This window comes from Haliotis asinina, chromosome 9, assembly GCF_037392515.1.
Source record: "Haliotis asinina isolate JCU_RB_2024 chromosome 9, JCU_Hal_asi_v2, whole genome shotgun sequence".
Lineage (NCBI taxonomy): Eukaryota > Metazoa > Mollusca > Gastropoda > Lepetellida > Haliotidae > Haliotis > Haliotis asinina.
The window spans coordinates 48,021,181-48,037,611 of NC_090288.1; the positions used below are offsets into that span (position 1 = coordinate 48,021,181).

Genomic DNA, 16,431 nt, shown 5'->3' on the forward strand with positions numbered 1-16,431 from the left:
TTTTACTTTCGTGGTTTGAGGCGTACTTACACCAACATATGGATTATACTCTGTCCTCGTGATCCAGACTCATTACCAGAAGGTGCAAATAAAGGATGAGCAGCAAATTAGTGTACGAACAGAGGAGAGCCTTGAAGATCAACCGTTCATCAGAGAGAGTGTGTAATAGAGAGCGGAGAGGATGAGATGAGAGTGTATTTGTAATGTACACGTGTATATCATCTGTCACAGAGAGAGAAGACAGAGTGTGAGAGATACATAGACAAGGAGAAAGGGGAGAGACCGAGTTTGATAGACACATAGGGGGAAAAGGGGAGAGACGGAGTGAGAGAGGTGGGAGGGATAGACGGAGAAAGAAGAAAAGCGAGTGAGAGACACAAAAAGATAGGTGAGACAGAGAGGAGGAATAGAGAGAGATAGAGAGAGAAGAGCGTCATAGATAGAGCATTTTTTCAGAAGAAAAATGCTTACTCATGTATCGCATTATTGCATAGTCAAGGACATTGTGTCATCCGAGTCACACACTTTGGAATACGTTATCGCACACCCCTAGCTACACACATTGCGGGAGTACTCACTGCACAGGCAGCCAGCAATATGCCTTCTTACAAGCTGATCTACTCACAGCACAAAGGGCGGGCTGAACTCAGCCGCCTGTTGTTCGCCTTGGCTGGACAGAAATATGAAGACGTCAGATGGACAAGGGAGACCCTCCAGGCCGAAAAACAGAGTGAGTGTAGTATATGAACACAAGGCGCGTCAGTTGTCCCGAAAAACAACTCTTCTAAAACAACAATCATGTCATATTTTAACTGAATTGCGTTTACAGTTATAAGCTATCTAGTTTGGTTTACTAACTAAAAGCCCGAATAGGAAACATTAAGCCATAACTATGTAGCTAACTGCTTAAAGAAAGGACATTGTTAACGATTTCCCGACACTGAGATGTGAAACAGCGACCTTATCTCGGCTGTACGGGCATGTTGACAATCACCCTGACAAAGGCGCTCCCTTTCACAATAATAGATCTAGAACCTACTAGTTGTGACACGGTCATGCAATGCATTCGTATTCACTTGACCAGGTCAAGCTGAACAACCTGTAAGGGATGTGCGTGAACGCCATCAAATTCTAAAAGTCGGCAATGACAATGTATGCATGCATTACAATTCCTTGTGGATGGGATGTGTGAGCGCGTGCGTATATTTGTGTGTGCGTGTGTGTGTGTGTGTGTGTGCGCGCGCGCGTAGGCGAGCGTGTGTGTGTTTGGGGATGCGTGAAGATGGGGATCGGACAGGTTGTGCGAGTGTTGTAGGAGAGGTAGCTGTTACAACTGAGAAAACTTTACATGAGGCCTACTAGTTATTAAGGCCGGTCAGAAGTATTCATATGACCGAGTATCATCTCTCTCTATCATTTGTCATGAAGTCCGAATACAGGCACACATTACTAATGCTGAGGTCCGTCTCGCCTTCGTCATTGTTGGATTTCTTACAGCATGGCGTTGCAACTGAAAAGATATTCAAAGTGGCATTATATATGACTTAAACACACAACCCGTACCACATTGCTAGAACTTTGTTTCTATGATGTATTCCGAGACTAGACAGTTTTCGTACGACAACTAACAGTCCAAAATGATTTGTTTGTGTGGAAAATATTTGAACTAATTTCGAAAATAGTACACTATTTCTTTTTCCTATGATGGTACGGTTGTAGAACGCACAAACAGATGTTACAGCGACGGTAGAAGGCACAAAGTGACCTTGCATAGATGGTAGAACGCACAAAGTGATGTTACAAAGGCAGTAGAAGGCACAAAGTGACCTTGCATAGATGGTAGAACGCACAAAGTGATGTTACAAAGGCAGTAGAAGGCACAAAGTGACCTTGCATAGATGGTAGAACGCACAAAGTGATGTTACAAAGGCAGTAGAAGGCACAAAGTGACCTTGCATAGATGGTAGAACGCACAAAGTGATGTTACAAAGGCAGTAGAAGGCACAAAGTGATGTTACAATGACGACAGAAAGCACAAAGTGACCTTGCATAGATGGTAGAAGGCACAAAGTGATGTTACAATGACGGCAGAAAGCACAAAGTGACCTTGCGTAGATGGTAGAAGGCACAAAGTGATGTTACAATGACGGCAGAAAGCACAAAGTGACCTTACATAGATAGTAGAACGCACAAAGTGATGTTACAAAGGCAGTAGAAGGCACAAAGTGATGTTACAATGACGGCAGAAAGCACAAAGTGACCTTGCATAGATGGTAGAACGCACAAAGTGATCTTACTACCAGGCTGAAACCTATGAGCACAAATGCTCTGAGAAATCAAGACTAAGTATAATCAAAGTCATGGCAAAATTTGGTAATACTATTCGAACCAATGATCACAGCAATCTTGTAGCGCTGTGTGGTCGTATAAAGAGAGCACCGGCCACAAACCAGTTGAAGTTAAACTCTGGGCGCGGGGATTGGACAGGTGACAGTGTTTGGCAGCTTGACTCCTGAGATATTTTGGGGGATTTATTTTACTATAACCGTCTAGCTTGGGTTATCCCGGGTAATTATGAACTGTGGAACTCCACACAAGAATCCATGTCATTATTACTACTCTGACATGCTGACTTTGTGGTCGCCGGTACCCCAGCTCAAGGCGAGAGCTAACATGTTTTTGCGTCTGATAACAGTACCTTTGCATGTTGTACCTGTGACTAGTTGCACGTACTTGGATCAATGAGTCACTGATAACAGGACGAATACATCGGCGAATAAGAAACTTGACCTGCCATACCCATCCCCCTGTGATACAATACTGGCAAACCGTTTTTAGTCCGGACACTCTCCATAACGAATATTTATATCATTATGACGTCGCTATGCACAATACGTATTGTACAAATACATTTATATTCAGCAATTGTTTCCATCCGGCGAAAGTCACTGGGTGCGGTATCGCCCGAATGAATGAGGATCACTTTACAGGGAAACCTGCCAACCCAGCAACTGTCTTATCCGGCACAAGGTCAAAATCTGCATAAAATTTGGGTCCCGCCATTTTACAACGATATTATGATCATCAGACGTTGTCTTATCCAGCAACTGTCCATTCCGTATTCCGGCACGACATTCCGGTCCCAACAAGCAATGTTAACAATGTCGCAGATTTATAATTAACCTTTGAAAAGGATTTGTTATTTACTGTACTATTTTACATCATAACTATTATGTTTGTAAGTTCCAAAAAAGAGCCCAATGAATCGATATTTGTCATTCGATGTAAATCGCTTAACGATACAAGGCAAGTAGTTACATTAGCTTCAAGGTAGTCTGTCTAATTTCTCAAAACCAGGCCCTCCATGCAACGCTAAAGCTCTAAAGGAAGCAAGTTTAGATTTCCCCAGGTTCTCATATAGTGGTCTTGTTTAGAAGAACAATGAAACCGATCGATGAAACTTAAGATCGTGTTACCATTTTCTACTTTGGTGACTTTCATAATGCTATCGTTTAATACCTAATGCTCAAGTAGTGAGAGTTTAAGTAGTGATTCGGTATTGTCCTTCTGGATGATTCGTTTGAAAATGTCACAAAACTAAAAGTATCTTACCATCAAAATTTTAATATGTGGTATTTTTTTACCAAATGAAACCGGAAACGTTCTTCTCTTCGATGACTTTAAGAGTGCTGTCATTTGAATCCCTAGCTAATGCACGAGTAAACAGATATTTAAAGATTACTCGCGGTTCGTTTCTTTTCAGATCTTCTATTCGGACAGATCCCAGTGCTTGAGGTGGATGGTAAACAGTACGCCCAGAGTATGGCCATCGCGGGTTTCCTAGCGAGGGAGTTTGGTGAGTTACCTTTGACAGTATGCGACATTAATGGGACAAATAATGCGATACAAAGCTTGTGAAGGAACCTGGAAAAAATAATGGAACACTTGATTTTCATGTGATCCCTTAATTTTTCCCCCAGTATGTATGATATGTATGGCGACCTTTCATTTTTCCCTTCGTCTTAAGCGCCGATTATGTATACCATTAGTCTCTAGCATCCCCTCTGTATGTCGTTATCCGTTCGTATTTAAGTATGGTCATTTAACCCCGATGGTTTTGCATTGTCTACCAAAACCGAGGATGATGTTTAATTACAATGTAGATGGGCATTTAATGAAGCTACGTAACAATAACTGAAGCGTACGTAAAATCAATTTAATGATAGTAACTATAAGTAGCTAATTTAACCCAACAATTTTCGTCGGTAGAGCGTCTGCCTACGGATGAGAGATTTGCGATTCCAATCCCGCTTCGGAAAACATTTGCATCGTGAATTTAATCTTGAACGATATTTTTCAGTTGATTTCAAACATCATGAATCATTTGAATGTTGATGTTCATAAAAAGTTAGGAAAAGTAAAATTTGGGAAGCGTTCTTACTAACGAAAAGTAAAACCTGGGAAGAGGTCTTTCTAGCGAAAAGTAAAACCTGTCCCTCCAAAACAAAAACCTCAAATGCGGTTATCCTGGGAAAACACAAGATGAGAAGCATTCTTTTGGTTTTTATAAGGCAGTATAGCATAACTAAATATTGGTGTAAGTTTCCTGTGTCTAAAAATAGTCCTTTACGGGCTTCTGAAGAGTTCTTGTGGAAGAGGAGAGTCGTGGTGTAAACAATTGAGCGTATCAGGTGAAGTGTATTTTGTCAAATACTGGATTAAGTGAAATATGGTTAAGGTAGGAATTACCACTAGATTATCTAACTCTCATAAAGCACAGATTAAATGATCAGGCTATTCAGTTAATCTTTAGTCAGCTGTCCAACTCATCCAAATATGCTATATATAAATATACTATTAACCAGTATACGCTTCAATATTATTTATGTAAATCTATTCAGTATCATTACAGGAAGTGCCTATCTAAATTCACACTTAGTTCCCATAAGTTAGTAATAGAAACTGGTAGGTATGAAAATATAAATCTTGTAAATCGAAAATGTCAAATGTGAACAGATGATATTGAAAATGAATTACACGTCATATTAAAATGTTCATCGTATCATAACTATGGACATGATAAGTATGTATAGCCGTATCACTATAAATATCTATTAGCATTTAAACTTATTCAACCACTTAGTATACATAATGTTAAAGTGTTGTGTAATGTAGGGAAATGTTTATTTAAGACTTGTTTATTCAGAGAGGAATTAATCAGTAAACAGTGATTCTACTTCCTCCTCTATCTTTACCTTTTTCCATAGTCAGCTGTCACCATGCCAACAATAGCAATAGCGATGCCAATGTGCCAGTTATCTGTACAGACAACGATAACAAACAGACAACGATAATAAACGAATCAGAATCAGAATATTTAGTCTTCAGCGCCCGGTCTTCAGAGACCGCCATTCGATGTGGAGTCAGTGTGTGGGGCTTTCACATAACAGTATAACATTGATATCAAGACGGAGCCTCCCGGTATGCCCGATAGACAAAATGTTGCTAAGAACTGCGATAAACAAAAAGCAAAAGTCTTTTAAGACATACAATTAAACCACCTCATTGTCTGGTAAATGTCCTCTGCATTACATAACAAGTATGTTAAACTTTAAGTTTGACCGGCTATTATATTTACACCAATGGTATTGTTCATTCAACTGAATAGTGAGTCCCGGCACATTGCCCCATCCTAGGATTAGCATTCTGACTGGGCTTATTTTGTGTAATTGTTACCGGTGTCAAATGATTCTTTATGGACACTGGTCATATATCTGAGACGTTCTGAACTGAGGTGTCAAACGTCATGTTGTAATTCAAAGGATTCCACGGGAAGACCAGCATTGAACAGATGGAGGTCGACCAAGTGATCGGCATCGTCCAGGACATCTTCAGTGCCCTCATCAAACAGTATTTGGAGCAGGATGAAGAAAAGAAAGTGAGTGCCATCGCCATTCCCAAATAACAAGCGCCAATCCAGCAATATTCTCACTGTCATAATTTCACTGATCGTAAAGTAGTAGCAGCTAGCAACTCTGTCTGAGCGAACCTCGCCTTCAAGGAATGGTCAATCTGTGTATTCCTTAAATGAAATTGCTATTTAAAAACGATTTAATAATTGTGCCCTAGTGACAGTTTTCTCCAAAGAGGCCAAGAGTCTTGTGTAATGCACAGAAAATGCCAATGAGTATTTGATGCACAAATAATGTTCGAACAATCTGGAGCATATTGTTCTTTATTCACAGGCTGCCTTCACAAAGGAAAACAATGAGACAACCTTTCCAAAATTCGTCGGTTTCTTTGAAAAGATATTAAAGAACAACAATACAGGATTTTATGTCGGGGACAAGGTAAGCTTGGGGTCTATTGTTAAGTCGAACCCACATTTACACAGTATTACAGGCACATCCATCATCACAGCTGTGAGTGGTTTGCTCGTAATCGGAACTCGATCAGACTGTGTAATACAAACACCGATATTTCGTAGCGTCCATTGAGTTTTGAAATTACCAAGGTCGGTCAATGGTTTGTTCATGACATGACCAAGGCCTAAATTGATGTTCTTAGAGTATGTAGATAATATAACCATCATTGATCAGTATGTCCATTATCATATCTTGGTTTCATCCTAATATGGCGTTCCACAACAGTACGATCAATCTCAAAACATGAACGATTGCTATCAATATTTTCATCATTCCATTGTGTACTGGTATCTGCTCCAAGGTCGGTCAATGGTGTGTTCAAGATGTGACCAAGGTCTAACTTGATGTTCTTAAGGTATGTCAATGGTGTGTTCAAGATGTGACCAAGGTCTAACTTGATGTTCTTAAGGTATGTCAATGGTGTGTTCAAGATGTGACCAAGGTCTTACTTGATGTTCTTAAGTTATGTCCATGATATGACGGATATCGGTCAGTGGTATGTCCATGATCTTCTCTACATCTGATCCCAATATGGCGTTCCACAACATTAAAATCAAGGTCAAACCAGGAACGAATGGCTATCATTGTTTTCACAATACCATTGTGTATCGGTATTTGTATTGAACACATGTTAACCTACATTTTCCTGTGTCTATTTACAGCTTGGGCTAGCAGATCTCGCCGCCTATGACACCCTTTCCAAAATCGATGGTGTAAATTTGGATGCCTTTCCCTTAGTTAAAGCAAATAAGGAGAAAGTGGAATCCAATGAGAGGATTGCCAAATGGCTGCAAGAGCGCCCGGTCACAGAACTCTGAACATGCCAAGACGACATTCAGATATGCCCAAAATGAAACAAAAGCCATGAATTAATTTCCCCCAAGGACAAAGACATTGCTACATAGCTGATTTTGTGAATTGTTAGACAGCTGAAGATCGAAAGATTGCAACACCTGCGAACCGAGATCTTTTCCACCATGGTCAGAAAGCTTCAGGTTTTAGTAATAGGTGACGTACGTTCAAATGAGGCAATCCCTTGCAGAATTAAGACACTCATTGTTTGCTAGTTTGATATAAATTATGATGTATAAGAATTTAAGTATTTAAAAAAAGTTAAATAAAAATTTCATGTAAGGTTTGTCCTATTATAATAAATATATAGCTTGACTTAGACTTTCTCAACGTTTTTACGGAAAATCCATCAGACAACAAAGACGATTTCACACAAAACAAGAAAACCCATTAGAACTATAACATGTCCCATATATTTTACTGCACCTGCATGTATTAATCGTAATACAGTACACACAAGCAAGGCCAGTGCCTGGCAATCATGACAACTCACTTCCCTGGCAGTTACTGAATGAAACGTCCATACAATATGATAACATTGATAATGCAGAGTCGGAACGCCCAATTCCGTCAGTTGTCTCTTATGAAAAGCATGGACTTCTGACGACACATTCGTGATGCGAAAGCAGGATGCAGTATTCATCTGTTCGATAACGCTGCGCGGCACGTAGGCGAGGTTGGGCCTCATAATTCTGTGATTAACGGGTAGGAAGATATACAATTTGCAGTGCACCGTGGCTAAAATGCCCCTCGTTATAATAATACCCTGGATATAATGCCGTGTTGTTGCAGGAACGGATTTCCTGTCTATGTAATACCCAGTTTATAATGCCAAACTTGATACAATGCCATTTGCTATAGGTTTTTGGAATAAAAGTCATTTCCTCTGGTTACAATACCAATTACACTGACTGCATGTAGCATACCATAGGCGGATCAAATGAGGGGTGTGCGCACCACCTAATGTCCTGAAATTTTGTTAAATGACCCCCTTTTCTCAATAATGTGCACACCCCACCCACTAAAATTATCGTACTGGAGCGGACATGTGTCAGTCATGTTTTACATCAAGTCATTTGCACAAACCCATTCACTTTTAACACGCAAATTGCACACATGAAATACCAACTGTGTTTCACGAAGAAACCAAAGTAATACGCAAACAGACCTTCAGCGCCCAATTCACATCCCAAAGTGTACCTTAAGAAAAGAAACCTGACATAGGAACAGTTTGAATTTAGGAAAATATTTGGTACAAACCAATTAATGCTGAATCTCAACATGTGGATGAATGGTTGTAGAATGAAAACGTAGAATGAAACGTATAGTCACACTCACGTTTGTAGTGAATCGCTAAAACGCACTCTACATGAAATGTACATACATTATGAAATTGAGCATCACTCCGAAGCCTATGACTGTTGGCTTTAAAAGGTCACATCAACGGTTCTCCACATGCACTGCTTTAAGCCGCTATAGACAACAAATAAATACCAAGACTGATGGAAGCTCAACGATACTACACTATCGACCGTTTGCAAGGAGGGTTATCGCAGCATGGGGTGTGTTAAGGTTAAATATTTGCCGTGACAAAAGGTATGAGCAGTCCCCTATGAACCAGCAAATTATAACACTGACAAGTCTAAAATTTGCAATATTATGCATTGAGCAGAGAGCAAGATACAATGATTCACAATTGAGGTTTCTAATACAATGCAACTGAGGCAGATCTAAAGTAATGGGTCACAAATATAATATCACAACAACTAGCCTTATATATACACTCACTAATTCTTATACATTCCGGCGAAGTATTGAATCTCGGCCTCGTGTTTACATTCAGGCAAGACACACCAAAGGGAAGCAACTCCAAAGCGCTATCTTAAAGGCATGCCGCTAAAACACTGTTACCGATACGAAACGTCACTCACAATAACTATCACTCAAAACTCTAAACATTGTGACTCTAGAATAACTATCACTCAATCAATAATAATGCAAATTACAGGAAAATACACTCTCGTAACAAGTGGCAAGGTAATTCAAACCTATAGACCCGACACAACACGACAGGGAGTGTCAATGACAGACCGAAGATAATTCAGTGACTACTACAGCCACCCAGATACTCCAGTGATCAACAACATGAGCATCGATCTACGCAGCTGGGCTACGATGACATGTGTCAGTCACGTCACCCGACACCCCGATCCCGGTAGTCGCCGCTTACAATAAGCATGACTGGTGAAGATCACTTCTAACCAACAACATACTTAGGATCAGGTACATACCAGTTCAAGTCCAATAAATTTTGGGAAGGTGCAATGACGAAACACAATATTAATATTCGCTTTTATAAGGAAACAATATACAAATAAAAAGTAACTATAACGTTTCATACAGATATGTTTGCAAACGACATATTTAAATTGGTAATAAAAAGACATAAATTGGATATAAATTCGTAAAATTTAAACACCGGAAAGCGTCCAGTCTCTATTATCCAACAGAACAGTTCGTGGGCGTGAAAGGTAAAGTTAGCGGTGAACCTTATATCACGAATAAATCACTGAAACTCAGTTACGGCATAAAAGCCAGCATCATACAGCAACTACGTCTCTCACATGAATTGCTGATTGGCGATTGTTGTCAACCGTGAAGGGTGGCTAGTTGTGGGTGGCTAGACATGGGTACAGCTGCACGGGGGAAGCAAGCTGGCGTGAGCAAAGGCATGTCGTGACGGTAACAAAAACGTTTGATTGGAAGACAAAAGAAAGGGAGCAACTGGATTTGTATACTGAAACTAATGAATACGTCTTGTGAACTTCGCATCGCTTATTTACATTGGATCCGTGTACACTGTCATGTTACCCTCAGGGAGAGCCAGAATGCAGGACTGAGACGCAGACAGCGAGAGAGGAAGAGACATATTTATTGAGCAACGAGGCGGGAGGACATCCAGGGGGACATCCAGAGGGACATCCAACAGAAATAGTGTTTGTTACATACCAAGAAGGATAGAAGTTGTGTTTTGGGAAAGGATCTCAGGTATTTGTGACATGCAAAGCAGCATATGAGTAACACACAAGGTTTTTTCTGGACACATACAGCCCAAGAAGTCACCTGAGTTCCTAAACTAAACTGCTCTCTAAACTGTAGGTTACATATGAATATCGACATACAATTTACATTTGCTGGCGATGAAGGTCGTGCCGGCAGACATTCAGATGACTCATGACGAAACAGAGCAGCAAAATTATTTACTTTTATCCAGTATTCTGTATAATAAGGTATAATAACAATAATCTTGCTGTAGCTTTTGTATGACACACACAATGTTTAAAATGCATAATGTTCTGTATCAGTTCGTTTCAGTCCATAAATAAATTTGTGCAGCGCTGCAAATACTCGCCAAGATTCCGAGTTCTCGTTTTGGGGACACGTATGTATGACTAGACATTTCATTTTGAAATTTTAACATTGATTTGTATTTCAATATCGATAACATTTTGTGGGTATTGACAAGTCGTTGATGTTCGAAACTGCTATTATTTCAGTGGTTGTTGCGCTAGCAGTTAGCGCACTGCTGTTCCCAAATAGTCAAGAATAGTTCGATAGCACATGCATGATTAATTCATTTTGTTTCGTGTAAATGTAGCCACATACATTTTAATTTTCTTGTATTGGTTCCCAAGATTATAATATCAAAGAAATACAAAGCCATGATACATACGGCTCAAAGTAATACAGCAGCATGATGTATTGATCGGATATAACCATATTAATATGTTCATGAACATGCATAATTCATTGAATACATAGTGTCAGGTACAAATCAATAAAGTTTGTATCAGGCACTGGGGAGAGAAGGTTCCGTTTTTTCGCTGATATATGCTTTTCCACAATGTTTCTCTTAGCGTTTTATATATATATAAAATGTTGAATTTTGAAGCATATTTTAATACTGCATATGTGAATATGTCTGCTTGCAACATCGATGATGTGATTTAGTAGTCTGTTTTCACATTGAATACCAAACCAAATAATGTTTTTAATAACATCAATGGATGCCAATAGAAATTAAACCAAAATTGTAGGTTTGTTCCAAATGTTTGTGTCTCCTGACATTCCCAGTACAGATGCCACACCCTCTCATTTACATCTTTGCAAAAATATATACTGTACTCTTTTTGCATAGTGAGAGGGTCAGGTAGCCAAGTGGATAACACTCTCGATCATCGCTGTGAAGACACAGTTTCAATCTACCACATGGGTATAGCCTCCTTCTAAATAACCGCCTCCCCGGAGGCCCAACGAAGGTTGTTATTGTATCGGGCAGGCCTTAATGGCCTTCAGTAAATTATGTGTCAATTATTTTTAACTGGAATGTTTCTCCTTTTGTCCCTTCATTAACGTTCTGGAATCATCCATGATCCAGCTTGTTACCATAACTTACTACCAGGTTTTTCAGCGCTTTGGTGTAGTAATGTGAACACCAGTCTGACAAATGAAAACTCCTACGTGTGCCATACGCTTCGCTTGATTTTGTAGAAACTCTGCGAAACCCTAGTCTATTTCGTGTTTAGTGGTTTGCCTTTAACCAAATGGGCCTGCAGTTTTCATTCAGGGCCTGCATGTTTTAAAGCCTGCAGGCATCAGCAGGCCCAGACGGCCAGTTGGTAAATTAAAGTATTGCGAGCACTGGGATACAGTATGTAAGGCCTATTCCCGATGTACCGTGCTTTGGTTATTCTAAACTATTCCAAAAGCGACGTAGAAGTAACACTCGTAGACCAATCATATATAAGTAAATATAAACGTTTTTATTTTGTAGGTGTTTACGCATGTGGCTGTATTGGTAGGTGTGAACAGAGCCATACATTGGCGAAGGTAGGCATTGGAAGTCGTTATCAATTACAATATTTGTCCCTTTATGAAGATTTTCCTTTCAGTATATCTGGCCTCCCGTCCGTGGTACTTGTATAGATAAACTTTGTAACATTAGTGCAATATGAGAGATGCATGAATAAATACTGAGTACAATCCAGATGTGACCAGAGCATTGCAACTGATTTAAACAACGTCATTTACAATCTTATAATCATTAACTTGTATATAACTAAGTAAGATCACGTTCAGTGTTCATGGTTTTGACGATAAAAATTGGCGTGTACACATGTATGATCACGTGTGAGTTTTATCGCCTTTGACATCGATATTTGTTGAACTGCTATTGGGCTAATGCAAGAGAAGCGATGTCTTCAATACTGTCAGGAAGGTAATCGAGGTGTATTTAGAAGGTATTCGAGGTGTTTACAGAAGGTACTCAAGGTGTATTTAGGTTTCCGGGGTGTATTTTGAAAGGTATTCTGGTTCATCAGCAGGGATACATGAACAACTGTATTTGTAAGCCAGGTGAACATAAAAAAATGCATTTTAATTAAACTGACGCACAAAAGAAAGTACACGTCTTTTGAGAACCAACAGCAAATGTAATGTAAAAAGAAATCGATTGTGACTTACAAGTCACAAACGTTGTGTACATGTTACCAAAACACCAGGGATATCGATCACAGATATGTACGTGGGATAAAACAATAATAATGATTTTGTTGAATCGCACGTGCATGTTATCGGCCAACAGTATATAACATACAGTCCGTTTGGCTCAAAAGCGAACCGATGAATTGCAGTCTAATTCGAATACTACCAAACATTTTTTAATTTATTTTCAGTATTTGCGACGCGCACAAAGTGAGGAACAACCAAGAGGACGCGAAGTACGTGCACAAGTACCGACAAAGTTATTGATTTATTTGCCTGTGCTATGTCGTCTCCATCTTTTCTCGCATACATGGCTGTTCCTTTCTCTGCACTCCTCCCTCGTAACAAATCGTGACCTGCGTCAACATGTAAATGATGGTTTGTTAAATAACCTTTTTCATATTCAGGGCACAAGTTCTGCCAAAACCGCAGTTGGTCAGATGTGTTGATTATGATCAGCGTTTCACTGATTATTATATGTTTATTAGTTTTCGAGTCAGGTTGCAATTCATCGTTCCGCTTTTGAGGTAAAGAGGGTGATTCTGAAATGTCATTGTTGGAATATGGTTGAGGCGTCCGCTCGTCACACACGGGTAAATGTGAAGCCCAATTTTCGTGTCCCCCGCGTGATACTGTTGGAATATTGTTAGCGGCATAAAATTATATTCACTCACAATCCCACTCAGTCCATTGTAACGTGTGTTGAGAAACTGTTTACCCGTACCAATGTTTGGTACCCGAATAGTGTATGTAAATACAAGGGTTTTACAGTACTGTTTTATGAACGTAAATAATATTTTAATGTCATTTGTATTTTAAGGGTAACCTACGCTTGCCTGCTGACTACGGAGAGAAGTTGGCCTAGTGTGTTCCCACTCTCGGAAGCCTTTCGTAAGTTTAGACACGTCGTAGATGCACTGGTTAACGCCGCATTCAGCACATTTCAAGCTCTGCGACTCCTATGTTGTAGATAACTGAGTCCGACTCAGTAACTCCAGTAACTGACATCATGAGCTTTGATATACGCGTTTAGAATACGATGACATACATGTGTCTTTAAAAATAAAATGAGGATCAGGTAATATTGTACAGTTTATGATGAAAACAGTAGTCTGTCTCACAGTCCCTGAACCAAATTATTTTCCACGTTTATTGCCTTGCTATCCCCGCAGTGCTAAAGCCCAGGAGACAGCAAGTCTGCACACCCCTACCCTAGCTCACTGCGGTTTCTTATCAGTCTATTGGGTTTATTTGTTACTATCAAGATTATATATATTTAGGGACTAAGAGTTAGTCTATTAAATCAGTTACAAATACATTTCGCGATTTTGAAAATGAGAAAATGTCCTACATTTATTATAGATCATTGTTTAGTTTGAGGAAAAGTGTAATCACATATAAAATAGGATTTTTACCATTAAACAGCAGGGAGGTCTCGTCGCTTTGGTCAAGGCAAGAAGTACAGAGATATCGGTTCATATGTCTATTCACCTTATTTTGTTCTATACCATTAATCCACAGGGGACCGAAACTTCCCCATAACCATGCAGAAAGATTCCTTGTTGATGCAGCAAGACATGTTTCTGTTTCAGATGATGGTAGGCGAGTTGCTAGCTTTCTTCAAGGCTGTCATTATCCTTCTTCTGAAACTGATATCGCTTTTTCTGAAGAAGCGACACAAGGACCAGCATCAAGCAGAAACCAACAACGACTCAGGTTTCGACTCTCCCACCCCTTCGAGTAAAAAGGACGAAGAGTTCGACCTGTCCCCAGAACTGCATGCTGAGATAAGCAGACTCCGTACCGAAAACAAGGCCCTCAGAGATATAATATCCAAGGAGCATCTTTCACCACGTAGCCACGTCAGTCGAAATGTAGAGACCAGTACTTACGGCCGAAGGGGGACGAGTCTCACTGACGTATCTCCCCACCCGGACGTTGTGACCAGCACGCCTCTGTCAACCCCGTCAGATTTTGGGATCCACGACGTTGTATGCCAGAAGCTGATGATGAAGCTGCAACTGGAGAAAAGGGAGAACGACAGACTGCAGAACTACATCAACGACATTATGTACATGGTGCTAGAAAACAAACAGGATTTACTAGAAAAATAAATATTAACAGATGCATGTGTTATTCACTGTCCTTTAGAACAAACACATTTTGTTTGTTTGTTGTTACACGCTAATGATAACGTGACTTGAAAGCCAAAGTTGTGCGTTATTTGAAAAATACATATTGAGTGCTGTTTTATGCCGCATTCATGAATTATTACAGTTATGTCACTACGGTTAAAGATGGGTCTAGTAAATCAACAACTGTAACTACGAACGACTACAAAATGAAGCCCATTGAATGTCACAGGCCTGTAATAGGCATGTATCGAGTGATCTACTTACAAATAGTGAGTGAGTATCCCTGCAATATCTCGGCGGGGGGAGCACCACAATGTTCCCGGGATTCGAACCCGGGTCTTCGACTTTACGAGCGAACGTTTTAACCACTAGGCTAGCCCACCGCCAAACCTGAGGAATAATACCCACGTCACAACCTTTCAGAAACACTGCATGTGTGTTACATAAGGCACGGCCACTGTGATCATCCTCGATCATACTCCAGGTTCAATTGTACTCCCGATAAGATATAGGTAAGGTTGTCGTTAGATTGGCCGAGTGGTTGATATCATGAACATCGATTCGTGTCGTCGGGTTACAATGGCACGCACTCAACCACGTCATCTGACAACCGGAGTCTCCATTTCTTGCGACCAATAGTTTTCCAAAGACAGTCCATGAATGTATATAATCTTGATAGTACCTAATAAACGCTTAAATTGATCAAGGGTGATTGATCCGCACTGAGTGAGGAGATTGAATCTAGTTGAATCTAGACTTGCTGTATTTAGAGTTTTAGTATTGCAAGGAAGACTAGGCATTAGGGAAAATAATGTGGTTCAGTTACCCTGCGACAGACTAGAATATATGGCAAGATTGTGGAATTGAAAAAAATGAGTTATTTTTGCAAATTGTATTTCCTTGAGACCTTGTCAACATCTGACTACAAAACTATGAAAAAACAACCACAATCCTGACATTCGTGAGAAGTATCTGTTTTGATAAGAACCGACTGGTTGGTTAAGTTCGTTCAAAATTGTTAAAAAGATTGTCCCCCGTAGTTCTTCCTTCGGTGGTTTACAATAGGGCAATAGGTACTTGGCTTTTCCCGGCTTCCTTTGCGCGTCAACTCGCGATATGCGAGATGGGGCCCAGCTTACATCCGTCACCAGATTTTCCGGTGACAAGTGAATATTCAAAAAACAGTTTTGGTTCCAAACTCCGCGACCGCGAAATATGACTTTACAAGAAAGGACAAGTGAGCAAGTGTACAACAATGCTTGGGTGTCACAGCTGTTGATTGTCGTAATAGCTGGCAAATATACTGAGTCAATAGAGAAACTTCACAAAATCTAATATTTACAAATAATAAATAATTATTCTCCGATTATATATCTATGAAACCGAAATGGGATCCCTATCTTTCGACTCTAGAAAAACGTCAGCAAAACCCACTCAAACCCATCCAGAAAAACGTCAGCAAAACCAACTCAAAC

General features: G+C 39.9%; 2 protein-coding genes across 2 annotated transcripts in view; both read left to right on the forward strand.

Moving 5' to 3' along the window:
• The window catches only part of LOC137297301 (uncharacterized), a 31,434-nt gene extending 23,844 nt beyond the window's left edge, over window positions 1-7,590 (forward strand). The window contains exons 11-15 of the mRNA XM_067829311.1: window positions 495-730; window positions 3,764-3,856; window positions 5,823-5,938; window positions 6,246-6,350; window positions 7,088-7,590. Of these exons, the coding sequence (XP_067685412.1) occupies window positions 495-730; window positions 3,764-3,856; window positions 5,823-5,938; window positions 6,246-6,350; window positions 7,088-7,243 (706 nt within the window). The 3' untranslated portion in view covers window positions 7,244-7,590. The remainder of the gene's footprint in view (window positions 1-494; window positions 731-3,763; window positions 3,857-5,822; window positions 5,939-6,245; window positions 6,351-7,087) is intronic.
• A 6,775-nt stretch (window positions 7,591-14,365) lies between these two features.
• On the forward strand, window positions 14,366-14,935 carry LOC137297302 (uncharacterized). Its single transcript, XM_067829312.1, has one exon. It carries the CDS (start codon window positions 14,366-14,368, stop codon window positions 14,933-14,935), a length of 570 nt encoding a protein of 189 aa, XP_067685413.1.
• Window positions 14,936-16,431: the final 1,496 nt, after the last annotated feature.